The 23613-nt window shown below is 38.0% G+C and overlaps 1 protein-coding gene across 2 annotated transcripts; it reads left to right on the forward strand.

The window, feature by feature from the left end:
• Positions 1-1138: 1138 nt before the first annotated feature.
• On the forward strand, positions 1139-23380 carry CIBAR1 (CBY1 interacting BAR domain containing 1). Of its 2 annotated transcripts, none has more exons than XM_075085398.1 (8): positions 1139-1256; positions 3244-3478; positions 5698-5766; positions 10464-10565; positions 14244-14348; positions 15464-15577; positions 17128-17247; positions 22568-23380. In XM_075085398.1, the coding sequence occupies exons 1-8, from the start codon at positions 1225-1227 to the stop codon at positions 22676-22678; spliced, it is 888 nt and encodes a 295-aa protein (XP_074941499.1). In that variant the 5' UTR covers positions 1139-1224; the 3' UTR covers positions 22679-23380. The 2 variants fall into 2 exon arrangements, with proteins under 2 accessions (XP_074941499.1, XP_074941501.1); XM_075085400.1 differs by having other exon boundaries at positions 1149-1256; positions 22571-23380.
• The last annotated feature ends 233 nt before the right edge of the window (positions 23381-23613 follow it).

Raw genomic sequence — 23613 nt, forward strand, 5'->3', positions numbered from 1 at the left:
AAAACAGAATGGTATGTCTCAGAAAGTGTGCAAGGTATGAACTAGATAACTGAAGGGGAAGTTGGGGGATTTTTCAGGGGGAAAAGAAATTTCCCTCAAACAAATCTGTCCAGAAATGGATCATATCGCACCCTCATAACAAGCAGTATGACATGGTAAAGACACAGGTGATAGAGCTGTAATTCAGTGGTAGTTGTGTGTAATGAATAAGACTTAAGAGTGATAAACTCAGATCTTGCTATAGTGTGAGGAATTACAGAATTGCACATTAATAACAGTGACGTCATTATTGGCTAGGTCATTTAACTGATTTACTAGATTATTAATAGTGGGTTGATTTTAAAATAAATGTTATAGCCTCTCATCTCAAGCCTCCAGTTAAAGAAGTTAAGACCTTCAGGTAACAGCTGACCTCTCACCCCTGCATCTTCTGAAGGAAATTTTGGGCTTAGATGTATTAGTCTGCCAAGTCCTTAAGGGCTGCAAACCTTTGGGGTGAGTTTCACCACCGATTGCACAAACTTCACTAGAGGAAAACTGGCCCCACTTCATTTCAGCTTAGTTGGTGCAAACCACTAAATAGATCCAAGTAGATCCCCATTGTTTGTAGTTTCTTTGAGAGGAATTAAAGTTTCAGCTGAAATGACCTCAATAATCTACTTTTAAGAGGAAAAAAAAAATGATGAAAAGTTAAAAACCAAGTCTTAACTATATCAGTTTCTATTCACACGCCCAGGCAAGCCTATAAAACTTCCTCATGCATGCTAACACTTTCCTAAGCCCTTCTCTCTCGCGCAATGATCTATTTTGGAGCTGGTTTGTGTTGGACGCAGCACCAATCCTACCTCTCTTCCTTTACGAGCCTTTTTTGCTCTTGTCCTACACAAGACCCGCCAGGACTTTGCCAGCAGCCTCTTTCTCCAGCTCTGAGGCAGGAGGACGCCCACACAGTCCCTCAGTCGCAAACCCCAAGTCACATTCCCAATACCCGCTCTTTACAGACAGGGGATGGCGGGGGTTGGGGAGCTGTAAGAGTGTGTGTAAATATGGGGTGTTCCTTTTTTAAAGACCTTTCCTGGTGGAAAAGTCTTTTAAAAGACTTTTTAAAAGCCCGCCCCTCTCTTGCCCGGCCCGGGTGGGCCGGGGCGGGGCCCGCGCGGTGACCATGGAAACCGAGCGCACGCGGAGCGCCGCCCTCCTTCCCGCCGGGCTGCCGCCGCCGCCATGATGCTGCTGGGCCGCGGGCTGGACGCCAGGTAACGGGGCGGTGAGGGGCGGTGGGGGGGGCCGGGATGCCGCCGCCGCCGCCGCCTCGGTGCTGGTTGCGGGTCTCTGCCCGTCCCCCCGGGGGGCGGCTCCTGGCGGGGGCCGTCTGCGTGGCCTGGCCGTGGCGGGTAGGGGAAGAGGCCCTGTTTCAGCCAGGGCCCCCTTAGGGAAGCTGACCTCTCTGGGGCTGGGGGATCCGCCGCCGTCTTCCTCCGGTAAAGGCCGCAAAACTTTTCTAGGCTTGGTGTGCTCTGCGGAGGTGAGGAAAAGTGTTGCCGATTTAATCGGGCCTGTCACTAATTTTGTAGCCGCCTCTAAGCGGTCACAAATAATTATGAGGGGAAAAAGAAAAAAAAACGTTTTCACATCACCGTCTGAGGAAATGTAGCGTTTCATATCCCAAAATGTTATCTGCATGTGAGTACTGTGAGATCGAAATTGTAAAGTGGGTGAGGAATCGTGATTAAAGTTGCCCCCCGGGAGAGAAACGCTTTCCGGCATGAAGACCTTCCAAAATAATAGGAAAGGTGTACCTTTTACTGAAGATTTTAACAGTTAATACTAATTTTTAGAAACAACTTATTAATACTTAATGAGACACTTATTTTCCTGCTCACTGGGTGGCACCTTTCCTGTTCAAATGGTTCTATGCTCAAGCATGTCCTGGAGGACTGAACAACTTACTTGGACTTTTTCTCTTTTTTTTCTTTGAACAAAATCTCTTTTGAATAGTCTTCTGGATTGCATGCCTTGAAGCAACACAGCTGGGTTTTTACCTGTAGCAGAACTTTTGCCTAAAATATTTTTCCTGAAGAGTTCTTGACGAAAGGTGTTCATTTAAATTGACTGCAATGTTGTTTAAAGTATTAAATTTCTTCCAATTTTTCTGATTTTCACGTGTCATGATATTAGGTCAATATTTAAATGTTGGTCAACATTTGGCGTTGGGACAGCTTAAGGGTATGAAGGAAGTCTTTAGTTTCTGTCCCTCACTAAGACAGTGGTATGAATTAATTCTCTTGCTGAGAATTCCAGCACTTCACATGAATCACCTCGTGTGGACCATGGAGATTTCTTAGGACCCAGTATCTGGCAGCTGCTGTTAGCTAAATTGTCCTGTAGTTGATTCAGTCAGATCAACAACAACTGGCATGAATTAACTGACACACTATTGGTTTAACAGGATCGCTGAAGCATAACTAAAGCAAGACCATCCAATGACATAGGAATAGGAAAGCAAAATATCAAGTGAAATATATTAATTAAAAATTCAAATTACTTATTTAGGTCATTAATGATGAAACATATAGGCATTTATTAAAATTAAAAAATACTTAAGTTAGTATGATTTAAAAGAAAATAATTTGTTGGTGTGGTGAATGTCCTCTCTGTGTTTTTAGAGTTTTCACTTCTGTACTTGTGTCCATTCACTTTTTTCTCTAATTCTCAGGGATATTTATCCTCTGTAGTGCTGACTGGGAGCAGTGGTACCTGTTCACAATTTAAAGAACATCTAATACCTTTACAGATTTACCCTCTACTGCCTAATTCCTCCAACTGTTGACTTGTCTGTTTAGATTGCAGACTCTTACAGGAAACTGTATGACCCAATCTTGTTTGAGACCTGCAGGTGTTACCACTATGTTAGTAATTAATACCAACAGTTATAGCAAGCTTTTGTTTAACCACAGGAGGGAAACTTCCAAGCTGATTTTTGTGATTTGGGTTTTCCTGTATTGGATCTTTATTTTTAAGTATAAATCCTGCTTTGTTTGTTATTCATTCATAAATAAGCACATATTGCATCAGACTGTTACAACATTATCTTTTTAAGAGTAGATTTCTGTTTTGCACTGAAATGAGATGTCCAAATCATGCATAAATTATTAATAGTATAATTATATAGTTTTTCATCTGTATGTGTTGTAAACATTTGTCCCCTTCTTTGTTTTTCACTTATTTTTCTTTGGTATCCAGGGACAATCAGACTAGACAAATACAAGATGCTGTTTCAAATGTGGAAAAACATTTTGGTGAATTGTGCCAAATATTTGCTGGATATGTACGTAAAACTGCCAGACTACGAGACAAAGCAGATCTTCTAGTAAATGAAATATATGCATATGCAGCCACAGAGACACCAAACTTAAAAGTTGGACTGAAAAACTTTGCAGATGAATTTTCCAGACTTCAGGATTATCGCCAGGCAGAGGTACAAAATTAAAGCTGTACATGTTGTGTTTGCCATCTGAACTTTTCGGTTACTTATCTGTGATTAAAAGGGAAAAGAGATACTCTGCAATCATGAGAGAAACATAGGAAAAAACACTTTTAAACGTATTAGTTGCAGAACAGTGGCAGAACTAATACTTTTAAATGTATTAGTGGCAGAACAGGATAGGCTGCCAAAATATTCATCATTTACTCTGCTAATAACTTTAGTGAAAACTGTCTGTGATTAGTCCCGTTCAGTTCAGTGAAACGGTCCATATAAGTGCTCACAGAATTTTGAGACAGATCAAGTCTTTTATTGGTCTTAGACTTTACATTATGATTTATGGTTAACAAAGTGTTCTTTTAGTTTTGTGACTTGAGCTGTGTAGCAGCAGCTGAGGTAAAATCAGTCATCTTCCTTTTGCTCAGCCTGTTATCAGAAGCAGTGTAGAAGAGAATACTAACTGGAATCCTTCACTGGGTGCTGTAGGGGACCTCTGTAGATTTCATAAGTCTGTAGTTCAACACTAAAAGTACAAAATTGATTTGGCCCACGTGTGACAACGTAGCCACATGTCTGCTAGATAAGTGAGTGTGTAAAGAAAGGTGTTTATGCCACTGACACATCTATGTGTGGGGCCAATCAAATTGTAATTTATGATCTAGAATTCTAAATGCTGAGATTTATGAAAAAAATAAATTCATTCACAGGTACTCAAACTAGTTTTTGGCGTACATATCTATTCTTTCAGTAGGGCATAGAAAATTCCAGTTTATAGTTTTGAAAAGTGAAGGACCACTATAATATAAGAGAGAGACTAAAGTAGTTGACATTCTTGATGTTTTAAGATAGGAATTTTTTTTTTAAAAAAAAAGGCATTGCAAGTCATTTTCTGTATTAACAAGGTCAAAAAAGAAAACTTTTTAAAAGAAGCTGATCTATGAGGTATCTAGTCTACTAAATAGAGGGTTTGAAAAACAAGAAATATGCATGGATCTTTAACAGTGTGTCTAGGAACAGATTTTTAAGAAGTAATAAGAAATCCAAGGGTGTGGATAGTGCAATTTTTAACCTTTTCCATAAGCTCCTATGCATCTGGCTCCAGCTGAGCCACATATAGGTCCTTATGCTTCAGTTGATGTAATAGCAGTTTACCTCTCTGTTAATAGGGTAAATTTATATTATGGCCAGAGGTGCACGTGAGGTCAGACTGCATGATCTCTCTGTCCGTTTTCACCTTTAAATGCTGAATCTGTAATTTCATGGTACATATTTAAGAACTGGAGTTTTGGTTTTTTCGATTTTAAATTCGTTTCTAAAAACTGACATTTGGCCTGCATCCTCCTACCATGAGTGTCCCCAAACCACCACTCTGGAACGAGTCCAGAGGATGGCCACAAAGATGACCAGAGAACTGGAGCACCTCTCCTGCGAGGACAGGCTGAGAGAGTTGGGGTTGTTCAGCCTGGAGAAGAGAAGGTTCTGGGGAGACCTTACAGCAGCCTTCCGGTGCCTGAAGGGGGCCTACAAGAAAGCTGGAGAGGGACATTTTACAAGGGCCTGTAGCAATAGGACAAGGGGTAATGGCTTTAAACTGAGAGAGAGTAGGTTTAGGTTAGATGTAAGGAAGAAATTCTTCACTGTGGGGGTGGTGAGGCACCAGAACAGGTTGCCCAGAGAAGCTGTGGGTGCCCGATCCCTGGAAGTGTTCAAGACCAGGTTAGATAGGGTTTTGAGCAACCTGGTCTAGTGGAAGGTGTCCCTGCCCATGGCAGGAGGGCTGGAACTAGATGATCTTTAAGGTCCCTTCCAACCCAAACCAGTCTATGACTCTATGATAATCTACCAAGAAGTGTAGAGCAAATATATTGATCTTTAACTTTAGATAGAAAGCTACAGATCTCCAAGATGCAGTGTTTGATGTATTTAGTACTCTTTTGTTACAATCTCCATGTTTTATTTATCCTGATTTACTGCCAAGGAAGAAGAAGGAATTCTGCTAGAAATCAGCTTAGGCTCCTCAAAACACAGATGTTTTACTGGTTACTTTAATTGACTCTGGGTTTTGCAATATTTTTAAAGCCTCCATCCCAACATATTTTCAGCACATATGGACTAAACTCCTAGTAAGATGAGTCACTACTAAATGAATTGTTTCCTGTTTCTGCACACCATAGATGTGGATGATTTTAGTGACCTTGTGATTTCTTTTGTAGGTTGACAGGCTTGAAGCCAAGGTTGTTGAACCTCTGAAAAGTTATGGGACCATAGTGAAACTTAAAAGGGTAGGTTAAACGTCTCTTTTTCCCACAAGGTACATTTTAGTGTTCTGACCACTCAGTTGAAAGCATCTGCTTTACAGGGGCGAGTGGTTCTGATTTCTCACATTGCAGTAATCAGTCTGACTAAATTATATACATTGTAATACATCTGAACTGAAACTATATATATGTTGGAGGAAAAAGCTTTGATGTGAAGACAATGATATTCAGACCTTTGGAGCACAAGCAAATGCTAAAAAAAAAGGCATTGTGGATAGCACAAAACCTCCTGCATGGTGCAAATTCAGGACATTTTTCTTTATAAATAATGTCGTTGTTGTTGTTGTTGTTATCATTATTATTATTCCGAGTTCCAGCGGTGAATTACATGTAATGCTTTTGGCTCTTAGTCGTCTATATGCTGTCTTTAACAGCTTTTCTAACTTAGAATTGCATTCTACATTGAACTTCATAATGTAGAAGATGCTTTTTGAAGCTGATAAATAGGTAGTGGCTTGAATCCCTCTCTATCCTGCAAAGTCATCAGGATGACCTGAAGATACACAAAAACCTGAGGTCTCTTCATTCACTGTATTCTGGAAACGGCAGATACAGGAGTTTGAACTATTCCCACAAAATAGCTGTAAATTTCTTTCCTCCAGGAGGGATAAGTTTGAGCAAGTAAATTTTAATAAGCAGATACTAGTTTATAGGATCAAAGTAGTTCTTAGTAATACTTGTCTTTTTTACAAGAGGATACCTTCATCTGGTAAACTCAAATCTGTAATTGATGTATATATCTGTATCATAATCTATATAAATCAAAAGGTTATATGATCATTATTTGATGATATTTTTACATACAAAAATCTTACAGTGTGTTCGTCATGGTTAATTTGAGCATATTGTGGTGTAGCATCTCAAACTAGCATTTTTCATGGGTTTTTTTTCATGTATCTTTTCAATATGGTGAAGAACCCAGTTTGGAACGTACTGCACAGCTATCTCACTTGGTTGTTAGAGAAACAATTATGAAGGAAATGTATGCTGCACTTACATGGTACTACATGCAGTAGTCCTTAGAAGCATTGTAGACTACAAAGCCTATATCCTAGAATTTGTTATCGTAACAGTCACCCTGAAACCCAGTTTGAGAGACTTAGAACTGACTGAATATTCTATGGAATATAAATGTTGAGATGGAAGACAGGTTTCATGTGTTTACAGCAATAGTATTGCTGAGGAGACACAGAGCACTGCAGCAGTGCTTGGGGCTTCCCAGAGCATTGAAGATACCTTCTTGAGGTGAATTGCCACTGGTACCCAGTAAATGCTGAGGACAGAAGCAACTGAAGAAGCCAGGTCATCCCTTGCAACAGTGAATAGCATGTCCTGTTGTCTTTGCCTTTCAGAATGCCAGCAAGCATTATGTAAGATTTATCCTAGCTACAGTGAGGAGTACAAGAGCGTTCTTATTAAACTGTAGATGGGATTTTATCAACATACCTTCGAACTAAGGCTTCACTAAAGATGTAGGCCATTAAATTATTTCCCCCCCCCCCCCCCCCGCTTGTTACCATAAACCTTGGTTTAAACTTCCAACTGTCTGGTCTCCAGTTTTTACCTCTAACCACTGGGACATCTTTTGTGAAGAAGCAGGTTTTGTCACTCATGTAAAGCTAGCACAGGGTGCTTGTTGTAGGACTGCTTTACCTTAGCTGAATAAGTAAAATCAGGAAGAATAAGTCATTATAGCACTTCTTATAAAGGGGATTTTCTCACTGCTACTTTCTGGATCTGTTCCAGGCTGTACACAAACTATTTTTCGGCTGTATCTAAACAGAATTGTTGCTGTTTCTGTGGGGTAAGATGTCAATATCCTGTGATACTAAATGCTTTAAAGAGGCCCAGGTCAATCAGAATAGTGTTGTCCTTCAACTGCTAATGCAATAAAATTGTTTCATTCTCAAGTCCTGGTTTGCTATGCTGAGTAGCTTTCTGGGGCAGGATTTGGCCAAGCTGTACTGTTTCGTTGTTTATATCAGTCTTCACTTTTCTGCTTTTTGGCAACTCTGTTCCTCGTTCCTTTTCTTCATATAAAACAGGACATCATAAAACCAAGGTGATCCACCTGCAGAAGAAAGGATTGGTTTGCTTTAATAACTTCAGTGACTAAAGCAGGTAACAGTACAGTGATGAGGATCTACCAGCTCATTGTGTGCTGGATGGACTGCAGCTGTACTTCTGTATGGTTTGAGATTAGATGGCTGACCAGAGTTCTTATGTGTGACTTGAATTCATAGTTTAAAGCCAGAAGCACTATGAATTATTTTATATTTTCTGTACCTGTTCTTTATCTCACTGGCTATTACATTCCATTCCATTTCTCCTTTGGTGTAATTAAAACGTATTTTCCAAAAACATATCAAATCTAGGTCTGAAGACACTGGAGGGGAATGTAGGGCTATTTGTGGTAGTTAGCAGTTAGTTGGTGTTTTTGGTGTTTTGTTTTAAATGAAAGACTTCACCTAATCTTTGGTTCTTGTTATGTGTTCCACTGAGATTAAAGAGCAGTGTGATGCTCTATTTGTTTTCTAGATGAAGGTATTTAGATGCTAGTAAAACTAATTTTTTTCATTCTTTTCAGTTAGCTTAGTTCTTTCAGCATCACCTTCCCCAGCTTTTTAATATTTTAAATGGTTTTTTTTCTGCACCCTTTTCAGTTTTTCAACACCCTAAACAAAATGTCTGTGTAACTGTGCCCTATCTTTGTACCTCCAAAACTTGTATATAGCTCCACCACTATAGCCACAGAAGCACCAACTCTTTGTCAGGCTTTGGCTAGTAGAGAAGAAAGTTTAATGGCTGTTGTTGCTGCAGAGAACAGAGGTAGACAAGGTAGAGAACAGTGCAGTCCCTGTAGGTATGCCTAAAGTCACTAAGTGCTAGAAAGAAAATACTGGATTTTATAATGGTAACTAGTGGTTTCCTTCACATTCTCAAATATACTTTGCATGAAAGTCAGAACCCTTTCATCCACAGTGTTTAGTCTGATTGACAGTTTTAAATGGGCCTAGAAAGTCAGTGCTGTTAATGGGGCCCAATCATTAAATAACCTTAAACATGCAGCTGTGACCATTAGGTAGAAAACTGCTTTGTTCTATGGCAAAAAATTTTTCTCTTCTCTTTCTCTACCTTTAACTTAAAATGTAAAATGTAAAGCAAGAAAAATATTTTTTATTATTGCTCTTCTTGCAGCCAGGTGTTTTTTTCAATAAGGAGAAAGCCCTTTCCAGCAGTCTTTCAGATGGCCTTAGAGGTGCTGTAAATTCCCTTTTTAAAGAAAAGCAGCAAAATTAGTTTTGATGGGCTAAAGATGCGGGCTTTTTTTATTATCAGAAGCCCACTCTGTGTCCCTGAAGATAAAGCAAAATGACAGTCATGTACACACGGACATACAGACAGTAAGGACAGAAACAAAGAAGAAACTGTGTGGTTTTGATCCTGACCTCGTGTACAGACTCGTTATTGCTCAGAAACTTGGCATGCTTATGCTTGTCATTGACTGCTGATCTGGTCACAGGATCGCAGAACTTCTTGTAAGAGACACATTCTTGGTTGCATGTCTTTCTGGGTGAAGGAGACCTACAACCATGTTAGAATGCAAATATCCAGGGAAGGAGAACAGACGACTTCCCAAGATTATAGGTTTTAATAGCTTTAATCCACTCCGTTCTGGAGTGATAGATAAATAGGAACTGGTCTTTTTAGACGAAATGGTGGTTTGAAATGCATGCCCAAGTCCTGCCTCAGATTTTATTAGACTGATTCCTTTGGGCTGTATTTCCACTTGTTCGAAGGTACTGCTCCTTTAAATTACAGCCATCAAAATTAATGTAATTTTCTATACCAGGGTCAATGTAGTGATAAATATCCGACTGACAATTTTAGATTCTGTGTATGCCAAACTATTTGCAAAACACAGTTTTATCTCATGAACAAGAATTTAAGACTGGTATGTAAGCATTTTTAAATTGTCGCAGATTCTCCTAGAAGTACATCCTACTTCTCCTTTGGAAATGAGGAGCAAAAATATTTATCATCAGTTTCTGCCTTTTCTAGATCAATAAGTTTAATCTTCTACAGCTCCATCATTACTAGGATGTATTTTGTTCCAAATGTATTTAAACACCTCACTAACTGCATATATAAATACGCAGTTGAATGCTTTCAGCCATGGATTCTCTATGACGCATTAAGCTCTGTGTAGCAGTTTTGTGTTCTTGTTAACTACTGACTGGTACTGACTGCTGCCTGGTTGGGTTTTAACTTACTGATTTATCTGATGCCACTTTTTATTTCTAAATGCCACCTTTATTCCATTGCGAAGCCTGGAATGGGCCTGTCTTCTTACTGCTTTGGGAATCTCAGCTTTTGACCATCTACTGTACTTTTCATAAAAAGCTCTAAATATCTTCCCCCCACGCACATGTTAAATTACAGTGTGTGCTACAGAGAGTTGTGCAAGGTGCTAAACTCTCTTGGTGTCCCTATTGACTTCTCCTTCAGGGGATCATTTAACAGGATAAGGTCAGTAAAATCTGATTTTCTTCAAAGCAGAAATTTTGTTCATGTTTTCTAGGCAATGCATGTATGGAGGAAAGTGCATTTTGTATTATCCCAGATCTATTTCATACATGTCTAAAACATTTTATTTCCAGGGTGATCTTAAAGCAACTTTAACAGCAAAGAACCGAGAAGCCAAGCAATTATCTCAACTGGAAAAGACACGTCAGCGGAATCCATCAGATCGACACATTATTGTATCCTGCACTTCTAGTGGCTATAAGAAATATTTTCAGAGTTTTTTGTGAATTAACTTCCTGTGTTTAGAAAGTAATAAGAGAAGAATGCTCTTTAGAGGGACTGTTGCCTATGTTGATGCTGAATTTTTTCTTGAACTTTATGATGAGTTACAGCTTATAAGAGCTGCTTGGTTGGTTACTTCCTTTTTTTGATTGAAAAGAAACTACAAAGTATTTGATATGTTTATGCAAGAAAGGTAGGCTTACACTGCATTTAGGAATTTGGAGGTTTTTGAAAATAAGTCTAATCAGGCAACTTCCTTTTTACTTCTGTGGATTTTTTGTTTTATTGTTTTTCTCCCTGTCATTTTGGTAGTTGTTGTGCTTCCTTGTACCTAGATGGGGTGTGAGTTTCCTCCAGCTGTGAGATGAAGTGTGAAAGGAAAAGTTGTTATTCTGTTAGAATACTCAACTGGACTACTCTTCCTTTCAAAGCACCAGTGACCCTCCCCAGTATACTAGTCTGTATCACAGAGGGAAAAATCAAGCCTCTACAAAATTTCCATTGAAATCTCATTGAAGTTTCAAATTCTGAAGCAGTCAGAATCTAGGAATGCCAAAATAAAGGGGATTGAGGCAATCCTACTTCAGTCCCTTTATGCCTATGTATTACGATACAGCATTTAAGTTCATGATGATGTGCCTTTTTTTCTTACGCTCTAGCATTGGACTCAGGAGTGACACAGTCCTATTCTTGGCATGTTTTCATCAACTTTATAAATTAGGATCTTTGTAGTGACTGGGGCATGGGACTGTAGAAAGAGAGAAAATTATTGTGATGGTCAACTGCCACCAAGGGGAATTACTTTTTTTTTTTTGTCTCTATGAAAGAATTCGCATTTAATATTAATCAAATCAGTTAAATGAAGTGATGACTAATTAGAGTTCCTCATGTAATAAAGACACACAGATGTCAGCTGTAGGGTTAGAACTTGAGCTGTGATGCAGAGTTCTCTTCTATTAGAATTAGGGAGTAAATGCTAACAGTAAACTATTCTCCCAAAAGGGAGACTGGTCCCATTTTTCTCCCTCTTGTGCTAATTTCCAGTTGATTTCATGGTTATACAGCTGGCACCTAGCTGTTTCCTCTTGTCTCTTTGCTGAGGTACTTCTAAATACCCTACTGTGGCTTAGCTTATTGTAACACCTGTGTTTTCTGTACTTAAGACTTTGCCTGAAGAGTTATTAAATTTCAGAGCAGTCTGGTTTTGCATATGGCCAAAGGCACCAAATGCTACATACTTGCATTTAAAAGTGATCAACACAAAATGCATAAAAAGTGTGGGAAATAAGAATGTGTTCCTTTTGATGATGTATGCAGGTCAGCTTTTAGGTCTGCGAGAGGCTTCAGCATGTTCATTAGCATAGCTGTTAGGCTCCAGCAGCGGTTCTTTTACTCTTGAGCAACTGTGATGTTTCAGCAGCTAACCGACTTTGGCCACAGATGGCAAAGGATCTGTACTCATTCCCACATTTCAAGTCCATCTTGTAAAATGTGGGGGTAGTACAGCTTTGAAAAGAAAACCTCACCAGATTTTGTTTTTAAATATAAAAATGCATTTCTAAAAATCAAACTTGATTTTTTTTCCTGAAATGGTCTACCTAGGTTGTCTTGGTTTTGGTTTGGGTTGTTGTTTTTTTTTATAAACAAACCCTCAGTCCAAGACAGACAGCTGTCCTGAAATATTTTGGCCTGGATACCTGAATTCTAGCAAAGCTATAACAAACTGTAAGTAGCAGGAAGCTTCAGATAACATAATAGCACCTTCCAAGTAAACAGAAGTTTTGAAATATCTGAGGTAAATACTTCACTATATATTAAAAGTAGAAGTGAAAACAGATATTTTTATGAATATTGATTATTTTGCCATTTTTTCCTTTACCAATATTTCCAGTCACAGGTAAGTGTTTCAGAAGAGAAAATACCGAACTGCTGTTGTACAAACTATGCAGCTTCTGCAAGTTTAGACATTTCACTCCACAACAAACGAAATTCCTTTCCCAATGCATCTGCGCACAAAATCTGGCCAGTCTATTTAAGATGGATTGAGAAGATATATTTTGATTATCATAGAAATAACGTACTATATTTGTATGTGTAATGGCTGCTTATGCATAACAGCTGCCTTCATTTACAGAGAGCGACTGTAATAATTGAGAATACACAAAACGTCTTTTCTTACTCTGTTTCCCTCCTGTGTTTTGGGCAAAATTGAGAAAGGGAGATGAACATGCAACCTTACGTACTACTAAAGATGTTTACCAATTTTGTTTGCCCCGTAATGGCAGAATTGCGCCTATGACTTTAAGCCATTTTTGTAAGGTGATTGTTTCAAGTTGATAATCCTGTAATATGAGGTTACCAGATTCTAATCAAGGAAAAAGAAGTGACAGAGCATGTCTTAAGCCTTAGGTTTCCATATGCACATAACACTAAAAACTAGATTGTGGGAACTGGGTCTGTGGTGTCTATTTCTTCTTTTTTTCTTTTTTTTTTTTTAAAAAAAGAAAACTCTCAAGTTGCCGTATTATAGAAATTGGAAGAATCCTATGGCTTGATCATAGCATACAATTACTTGATCCATACACTATTTCCAAATCCTAGGATAGATTCCTGATGATACTCACTGACAGAGCCTCTGTGTAACTACTGTCTAAACTAGTGTATGATGTTTGACCAGAAATGTATGGAAAATAAAATATGTTTAGACCCAAATTTTGCAGTCTTCAGATGTAAGCTGCTACATATTTTCATCATTATTTTGTAATAGTACACAGTTCTCAGACTTTACTTAACCAGAATAGCTTCAATATCTTTATTTAAATGGTAATGTGCATTTTTATACAGTTCATAGTTATACAAATCTAATGCTTTTTGTAGTAGGAAATAAAACTGTGTATTTATGCATTAGGGGTTGGTTGGTATGTCCCCTTCCCAGTGCCCTGTTGAAGATGGTTTTTATGAAATATTTTAATAATACAAATTTACTAAAAATATAAAGTACCTGAAATGCTTTTGGATCTAAAGCTGATATTAACTCTAGTCCACTGATTGAGATACTTACAAGAGAAGTGCATTAGTTCAAGCTGCCTGTTTACTGTCTATTTAAATAATGTATAAAAACTTAGTAAGATGAGGTTCAGCACACGATACTGGAAAAGATTCATTCTTGACCCAGCAGGTTTATCTGAACTGAGAATTAATAGTGATCTTTTCCATGCATCCGCCATTCTTGGCGATGTACTCCTGCCCTCTCCATTACACCAGCTTAAAAAAAAAAAACCACTTAATTTTTCTGAAGGGTAAACCCCTGTGCTGGTTAATTCCCTGAACCCTGTCACTGTGTTGTCAGCAGAGGGTCAGGGCTGGCTCGGTGGAATTAGCAGGTGATTATTGCAGAAAATGGGTTAGGGCAGTGGGACTTTCCTGATGGGCTGCACCTAGTCATTTTTCATGTTTCAGATCAAAGTCACAAAGGTGTAGAAGGCTTCTTTGTTTACTAAGCTACAAACAAATCTACAAATACAATAACTGTAGTATTTTGAAAACCCAGACTGAAATGTTTTCTTGGAAATTACAGTAAAATTCTTTGTATCAAATACAGGACTAATTTCACCTTTTTGTTACTTTACCAGGCTGAAAGTGAACTGCAGAGAGCTTCACTGGATGCAACTCGAACAACTCGGCAATTAGAGGAAACCATTGATAATTTTGAGAAACAGAAAATAAAGGACATAAAAGTATGTGTGCTCATGTGTCAGAATATGACATCACATTTCATCTTGCATAATGAAATTACTATAGTTACTCTTTGGCAAGAGCAACATTTAGTATTAACTTAAGCCTACGTAAATATAAATCTTGTGGTATTAATGAATATTTCATAATCCAAATATCTTTAACTTTGCAATTAAAAAAAATCAGTTCCTTATTCTTAGAGTTTATAGAATTTAGAATTTTCCTGTATGCTGTTGAGCACCTGCACCTTCCAACAGTTGCTGGAATGATAAATGTGGATTAATACCAGCAAAATTAACATAAATAATCATTAGCAAATGTATTTATCCATGCTGAAATTGGTGTAGGTTACTGCAGCTATGAGTTTTACTGATGTAGAAAGCACAAAATGTTCAGTGACTAAAAGTAATCAGAGCTTTCATTTCTCTCCTAATGTCAAACATTAAGTGGCTTAAGTTCCAGAGAGTATAGTGACTGAAAAACACTTGCGTTATGTGATCTCAAATTTAATTAAAAAATTGCTGAAGTGAGATACTTTTTTCATTTAAAAAAAGACTGATAGACCAAATATGAAGAAATGAAAGACGGTTGAAAAACCCACCCAAACCAGCCAGTACTTAATGTTAGAGCAATATGAAAAAGATTGTGTGAGTTCTGATGTTGTCATCAAGTGGTTTTAATAGATAAAGAATATTATATAAAATATGATAGTAATATAGTAACTATCTGTAAATCATCTATAGAATTTACAGATAATTTATCCCCAACCTGTTCAAAAAGAATCAATAAAGCAAAAATCCACTGACTACATCTTGCAAATAGGTCAGGGAATACCAAGTGAGTTTTCAGCATGATGATTTATTTCTTTCTAATGAGCCTCCTGTTCCCTTTTCAAGCGTTTACTTAGAACTTAGCGTGAAATGACAACTGCGTAAGTGACAGCCCAGCCGGTATTTGTTTAATTTATAAAATTCAGGTCTGACTACTTAAAAGTACTAGATATTGTGCAGTTATTTGAATGATATAAATACCAAGTACAGAATTCACTAATTTCTTGATTTGAAATGGAAATGTACTTTACTGCATTAAGAAAACCTTTGTTTTCATTTGCTTTTAGAACATATTTTCTGAATTTATAACTATTGAAATGTTATTCCATGGGAAAGCTTTAGAGATATATACTGCTGCCTACCAAAATATCCAGAATATTGATGAAAACGAAGATTTAGAGGTAAGAATGATTAAGAAGTGCTTTTCAATTTACTTAGTACATAAAACCAGTTTTCACTCTTTGGGGCAGAAAATGCACCATAAGTTTCAAGTTCCCAGAACAACCTTGCTCAGCATGCATGTTTATAAACTCAGAGATTTTAAAAACTGAAAACTGCAGTGGCAATCTAATCTTTCCCACAAAATACAGATAAGAGGCTTTTTCTAAATGAACGGCCACTCCAGGCTCAGCTAATCATAGTTCTTTAAAGAACACCTCTGCAGTGAATCTTGCTTTAAAGATGCACACTAAGAAAATCTTGCGCTGTGCTGATAAGATGTTCTAAAGACTAATTACTTCATTAAAAATCTCTTCTTTCTATTCTGAGTTTTGTTTGCTTGTTTTCATCTTTCAGTCATTGTTTTTTATTAGGCTGTTCTGGAATTAAGAGACATTTGTTACCAAATTGCTTTTTTTGCCTTGTGGCAGTTACAGCTTCATTTCAAGTCACCATTTCTGTCCTCTTTGAGTTATAGTCTGTCTTTCCCAAGACATGTTTTTCAGTCCTTTATTCAGTCTTGCAGTTCTTATGGATATTGGGCCTTTAAACTTACTATAATTGAAATATATGTTGTGTATATGTGTTCAGCTTGTCAAGAAAGTTGGATAATTTTTGGTCTTTTTTTTGTAAATCTTACCAGTCTTAATTTTACTTTTTCCATGACATAGCTCAGTATTCAGTTAGTGCAAGATATACCAAATCATGATTCTTCAGTGACCATCACCCTTGAGACTACTTGGTATTTTTATTTCATTTAACCTACACCATGGCAATTTTGTACTATTCTAGTTTCACAATTAAAATGTCATGTGGCACCAATTCAAATCTTTCATATTTCTAATCTCATTTTTAATTTCCTGTTAATTGGACAATATTTGCTTTCTATAAAAATATTGATTGACCATAATTCTACCATCTCCTTGACTTAATAGTGTCTTGCACTAATAGCTTTTATTATTTTTAGTATCAGGCTGATAGTCTTAAAATTTACTCTTGGGCTATTGAAAAGAACTTGTAAATATAATGGATATTACACTCTCTCTTATATTCTAAGGGTTTTCCCAAATTTTTCTTGAGCTGCACATCTGAACATTTCAGATAAAACTTCTCTGATGCAGCTGTGACTGGCAGCAAGGATTTGCTTGTGAAGGGGCTAAGACTTCATCTCTCCAAGAAATGGGCAGCCTGAAGGGAGTTGCTGGAGTTCATACCTCTAGGTTAGCCTGAAACTCAGCTACATATGTTGGTGGGAACCCATTGCGGTTTCCTTGTAAATCCCCTCAGGCCTCTGAAGAATGTTTACTTTGACCACGTAAGTGTGTTGATGTGTCTCAAGTTGAGCAAGGATGTTGTTTCAGCTAAAAGTGATCAACCCAAACTACAGTTGATGCATATTTCTAGAGCAGGTTTAATTGTCCAAACCTGCATTTTTGTTAGCTTCAGTGTTGGTGATTGTTAGCTTGCAAGCTGTATCATGGCACCCAAATCACAGCTCTCTTCATTTGAACAGGTTTTTCGGAGCTCGCTTTATCCACCAGACTATCAATCTCGCTTAGACATAGTTCGTGCAAATTCAAAGTCCCCCCTGCAAAGAACTGGCTCCTTAAAATCTTCACTGAGGACAGTACAGGTAAGAAAAAAATTAAATGCTAGATCACAAAGAATGTCTTAAGTAGAGCCTTAGCTAATGTACATACACACAGATATACTATCTTCACTCAGTTCAGGACAGTTACAAAGGTAAGGAAACTTCCAAGGGCATAAAGATGATACTAAGCTTTAATAATGCAGCTTCTAAATATCATTTTTATTTGAGAAAAAAATCAGCTTTCAGAGCTGCAGTGTTTGCTTTTGGAAAACGACATTTCGAGCGATACTATTTATTTTGTCAAACTGTGGCATCTTGCAGAGAAAAGATGTAGAACACTTTAAATAACACTTTCATATTCTTCATCTGAGTATCCAGATCCTAGAGTGAGGGTTTTGTACCAGATCCTAACTCAGACTCATGATACCTCCCAGCAGCAGAGCAAACCCCTGTGACTTTTATACTCTGAAAATTCAGAGCAGGTGAGAAAAAGGAGAATGATAAAAATAAGTGAAACAGACGGAGAAAGTGCCACTGCTTTTGACCCAGCTACCTGGCAAAAATCTTTGGCACTTCTTTGCAGCAGTAAACTTGCAGACATTGCAAAATGGCTAAGTTACTTCTTTATTGCAGCCTTAATCCTGTAACTAAGATGATTCCTACTAGTATTTCAGTTAAAAACAAAGATGGCCAAATATAAAATGCACAGATCCCACTTTTCTTCTTTGGATAGAATCATGTATTGATTCTGTCATGATTGATACCATGATTGATATGTATTGGAATTGTAATATTTAATTGAAGTTTTCTTGACTTCATACACACCATTACCCTTTCTCTGCTCTCAGAACAGAAAGGATCAATTATTACAGTTGAGTTATTCTGTTGTTGAAAGTGTGAGTCGTGCCATCTGAAAAAGAAACCAGTGATACAGTGCATAAAGACCAGCCTTGACTTTCAAAGTTGCCTGTCCTTTCTATCAAACAAGCAAATTTCACATTCAGGCTACTTCAGAAAATGTTTACCCATTCATTTTTTTGAAGACCAGAGGAAGCTGTCAAAAATCTGTTGCCATCTTCCCTGAGAGCTTTCTGCAGTGCTGTAAAACTATCATGGGTATAGAAGCATCTGTCGTTACTTTCAGGTGCCACAGATAGCTATGTTTTGGACTCTCTTTAAACAAAAAAAAAGGAAACAAAGAAAAAAAAAACCCAAAACAACAGAAAACTGAATGTATGTACACTGATTTCTCTCAGAGATGGAGTGGAACTCCATTTTGACTAACTTGCAAGTTTACCTTACTCTTCTCCTAGACCTCTCTTTCAGCTTTACCTTCAGATGTTAAAGTTCTCATAACCTCTCACTGGAATATCTGAAAAGAACGGGAAGGCATCTAGACCTAGAGGGAAACTGCAATACATTTCAAAATAATGTCGTCTTACTGGGCTGTGCAGTGTATCTGCAGAGGGGGATCACGTGGCAGAAAAAAGGGGTGGAACACGCTACGAATGCAGTCACTACAGGGCAGTAAATAAGAGGCAGGCATCCTGTTCTGCACACACCCCATGCTGCCCTTTCTGATTCTGCAAATCGTATGTTGCATCAGGATCAGTACCTTGAGTTACATGAAGGGCTTTCACCTCTGGAACCCACCAAATATGTCACTAGCAAAAATTGCTGCATTCAGAAAAACCTTCTGGTGACTAGTTTTACCTTTCTGCGGATCTTTCACTCCAAAGTTTTCACAAGTCTCGTTTCATGCTGCATAATAATCATTTACTGACCATAATGCAGTACTTTGGAATTTTCAACTTAAAGCAGTATAAATAATATGGTAAGCTGTTCACAGAGTGACACAGACAAAGATGGGGACACCCATGGGACAAACACTAACCTGTATGTGAGGGGCAGGAAGTCACTGCATACCAGGTGGGATAAGCTGTGCCAGTAACACAATACGTGTCTTTCAGAGGATTTAGCACGTACTATCCTTGATTTTATTTCTGGTTCCGTGGACTACCTTTCTGTATTACTTCTGTATTAAAAATCTGAAGTACTCCTTGAGCTTGATTCATTTTTTTCATGAAGAGCTACCTCCTTTTAAAGCTCTGATGCCTTAACGTGATGTCATGTTGCTTTGTCAAGCAATGTGATAATCTAAGTGTGTCCTATCACTCCTGGAGCAAGTGTTCTGAAAGGAGTACTGTACACTAAATTATCAAAAGCAGGAATTTGCAAAGACCACTGGTATTTTTGTGTCCATCTTAGTGCTTTCATCCCTCAACTCTTTACCCCCTTGACTTTCATAGTTGTTTTAACTCATGCTCGGACTAGCTGAAGCAATTGAGATGCTCGTTTCTCCATCTTACCTGCCACATCTCAAGTTAACAGACAGTACTATAAAAACACAAGGAAAGGAGCAATGGGTAATCCTCTTAGAAAGAATTAATGTCCCAAGCTGCACTGACAGTACAACAGTGAGACCCGCACTTTTTCATTTCTATGCAATTAACATGATCAGGAGTGAAAACTTCTGTGCACCAGGACAGCTGTTTTGCATAGGATAGCACCCCATTATACGAAAACCCCTTCAGGGGTTCAGGGCTTTTTTTAAACATGACTATTGCAGATACATAGCTTTACACAAGTTCTGAAAAGGCTGTTTAAGTTTTCACGACAATCTTTGTAAATCCCTTCATTTTGCACTTCACTTGGCAATTTATCTTAAGCATTTTGTTTTACTGATTGAGATTGGTATGCTGTATTTTAGACAGAACTATAGCAGGAGAATAACCTTTTCCAGATACTTCAGATCAATCTCAACTACATGAGTTTTATCCACATGCATTTAATATAGCAAACTGTTTTGTACCTGCCCTCTATCATCTTAACTAAGGCTGAAAGTGTCTGCATCCACGCATTCCAACATTGCCTGCTCTGTAAGACATGAGGAGAGAATTGCCATGCTTCTGTAGTGGCATGTGCAGTGAAACATGCAGTTTAACAACTTAAGCAAGGACAGTCGTCACCTACGTGTAAACCTAGAGAATTCATTTTCACATGAAATCATTTATGATGAGCAACAAATTATGAGACTCCATTAATCTTTTTAAAATTATTTTTTTCAGCATTAAGTAATCAAAAATCAAATTTTTAAATGCAGGTATGTTCTAGTTTTATGGCAAAATAACATGGCTGTAAACTACCTAATTTCCTTTCTCATCTGCCTTACTCTGATCCAGTTCGGTTCTTAGGTTGGCCACCTTACTGCCACCTCACCACCACCAGTGATAATTTAGTTAATTACAGCATGGTCAGAGTAGTGAGCAGAAAAAGCCTTAAAGCCAAAATAGCACCTCTTATTTCAGGAAAGGGGAAGGGGGAGCTCTTACTCAGAAACATGACTGAAGTTCTGCTTAAGAATTTCAGATGCACTTGGGAAAAATAACTTGGACAACTAGTCTATCCATTGAAAAGAAGCTACCTTAACAAGCTCAGTCTGCAGTACTCCCTGATCTCCAGCTACAAATCAGTGTCATTGTCGTTGTTGTCTTCCACAGAATGAAAGATTGCTGTTTTAGGCATTTAGATTCAAGTTAACCCAGCTTCATCCAATGATTAAGTCAATTTTCTCCTATGTTTAGAGATTTGTAAGCAAGCATTTGCTTCAAGTTAAATTATGTACTTTGTGAGCATCAAGAAGACCAAGGATTTTTCTGCTTTTTCATGGTTTAACTCCAGCTAGCAACTAAGCCCCACACCACCACTCGCGCACTTGCCCCCAGTGGGATGGGGGGAGAATTGAAAGGGTAAAAGTGACAAAATTAATGGGTTGAGATAAAGACAGATTAATAGGCAAAGCAAAAGCCACGCACCAACCAAAGCAAAACGAGGAATTCAATCACCCCTTCCTATGGGCAGGCAGGAGTTCAGCCATCTCCAGGAAAGCAGGGCTCCATCACATGTAATGGTTACTTGGGAAGATAAACACTGTAACTCTGAACATCCCCCCTTCCTTCTTCCCCCAGCTTAATATACTGATCATGACGTCATATGGTGTGGGGTATCCCTTTGGTCAGTTAGGGTCAGCTGTCCTGACTGTGCCCCTTCCCAGCTTCTTGTGCACCCTCAGCCTGCTTGCTGGTGTGGTAGGGTGAGAAGCACAAAAGCCCTTGACTCTCTGTCAATGGCTTGGCAGTTACTAAAACATCCCTGTGTTATCAACAGTGTTTGCAGCACAAACCTAAAACATAGCCCCGTATCAGCTACTATGAAGAAAATTAACTCTATCCCAGCCAAAACCAGCACAACCATTAGTACAATGATTGCAGTTTGCTTTATGCACACACAGAAAACTTTTGTTACATACGTAGCTGTCTGAATAATGAAATTTCAGAAGTCAATTTAATAACTAGCACTTAAGGACTTTTAAAATGGGGTGGTTTTAAAAGAAAAGGCAAGTTTTGTCTTCAATACTGAAGTTTTATTATATCATTCTGTGTGACAAAACTCAAAAAATATAATGAAAATTAGAGCTGCAGATGCCCTCAGAGAACTGCTGAACCTAAAATAATTTTTTAAAAACATTCCAGATGACTTGGATAACTACCTTTGAGTTTAATGTTCCTTTTCTCATGGGGAAAGAAAAAAAATACTTACATTCTACTTTAAATTGTAAATGTTGCATCTTCTGTGAAGAATCTGTCTTCAATAGGAGCTAGATTGAGCCCTTAGAAAAAAGTATAGATGGCAGCATCTGTCAGATGAGATGAAAGCTTGGCAGCTGGCACTTGTTTTTAACATTCAATGAACCAAAAAAGGACTGCAGTAGCATTCTGAAGGGCAAGCGCTGATGGGCAGGGAACGATCTTATATGAATCCAGACTCTTCTAGTAAAGTTTGTCTTATTCTCAAACACAGCTCAGAGCGCAGCATAGTATTGAGTTTTTCATTTAACTGAAGAGGTTTGATGTTTTCCAAGATAAGATTATGCCTTCATACTCACCTTAAGCCTGCTGCCTCAACAGCCAACCCAGCAAAAAACTGACTTGCAGCCTGTTGATTTTTAGCATTAATTCGATCAATACAGTTTTCCCTATCCTAAAATATTTCTCAGGACTATGGGGGTGTTTTTAGCTTTAAAAAGTAATTTTTAAAAAATCATGTTTATATTCTGTGCCACGTATCTTTCTGTTGGCATTGTGCATATTACTAGAGGTTGAGGAGTTAAGGGATAAGCACCTTCCCCCCTCCCCCCTAAACAAATAGCCTAAAAGTACTTAGACTGGGAATGCCAACAGAGAACTGTTTTTCTTTCAGGAGAACAAACGCTTGATTTACTTTTGTTGGGTGGTTGTTTTAGCAGATTTCCAGCAGTATGCTAAGAAAAGATGAAGAAGAAGAGGAGGAAGAAGATGAAGATGAGGAAGAGGAGGAGGAGGAGGAATTAGATGCTACTAAGGAAGTGAGATAACAAAACTGTTTTAAGAGTCTTTTTTTTTGATTGGGGCAAAAAATATTCCCTTTACATAAAGGCTTTTGTGTGTTAATCAAAAACTTCACTGAGGCTGTATTTTCAAAATTCCAACAGGAGCAAGAATGGCACCAATAGTAGAGTGCCAGAAACAAATGATCAGTTTCAAAGAATGGAACAGCATCTGCTGAAAATGGACAATTTCAGTAGCTAAAAAATGAAATACTTAAATAGAATTCTGTATAATTTGGATAATGTCATATTGCAGTCACGTTTGCTTGAACAGTGTCCAAAAACCGCACTAAGCTGACAAGCCGTTATGAACACAAGGGTTTGCTTGTTACTTTGCCAATATATCACCTTATTCCCCAGCTACATACCTCTTGGATTTAGGAAGTCCTCTAGCTATACCTGTCATAACTGGTTTTATACATCCTAAAGCAACTGCAGTACTCAAGCAACTGATTACAACCACGACCCTGTTAGATTTTGTTTTATCACCCACCCCGGGATGGCAGAAGGCAGGGTGAGGTGCGTTGTTTCCTCATTCTCATTTTCCTCAGGCTTGACTAAGATGACTTTTGATTCCTGTACACATACAGAATGAACATTAATAAATAAGGACCCAGCCCAGTATCTACTTTTAATGCTGCTTTGCTTTTAAATAAAAGTGCCTTCATAATAAAACTAGTTGATATTTTATATAGTTGACATTTATTATGTTAGTTGACATGCTGTATACAGTTCAAGTTTCTTGTGTTTAACTGGTTGATTCAGTTGCCAGTTCCACCAAAGAAATGACACAGTTTGAGTGTAATTATCCTGTTTGGAGATGGTGGTCACCCGTGTTCATTTTTGAATAGCATACTGTTGTCTGCCAGAAAGCTGCTAATGTACTGTTTATCTCCAGCTTTAGTATCTGCTAAATGTAGCAG

The sequence above is a fragment of the Phalacrocorax aristotelis genome, chromosome 2, assembly GCF_949628215.1.
Source record: "Phalacrocorax aristotelis chromosome 2, bGulAri2.1, whole genome shotgun sequence".
NCBI classification, from domain to species: Eukaryota; Metazoa; Chordata; class Aves; order Suliformes; family Phalacrocoracidae; genus Phalacrocorax; species Phalacrocorax aristotelis.

What these genes read in the sequence shown, in the direction of transcription:
- CIBAR1 (XM_075085398.1), top strand. Translation starts at nt 1,225, where the DNA reads ATGATGCTGCTGGGCCGCGGGCTGGACGCCAG. An exon ending in CCATAGTGAAACTTAAAAGG is followed by an intron (nt 5,767 to 10,463) that starts GTAGGTTAAACG and finishes TTTTATTTCCAG; the next exon opens with GGTGATCTTAAAGCAACTTT. An exon ending in CTTCACTGAGGACAGTACAG is followed by an intron (nt 17,248 to 22,567) that starts GTAAGAAAAAAA and finishes TGGTTGTTTTAG; the next exon opens with CAGATTTCCAGCAGTATGCT.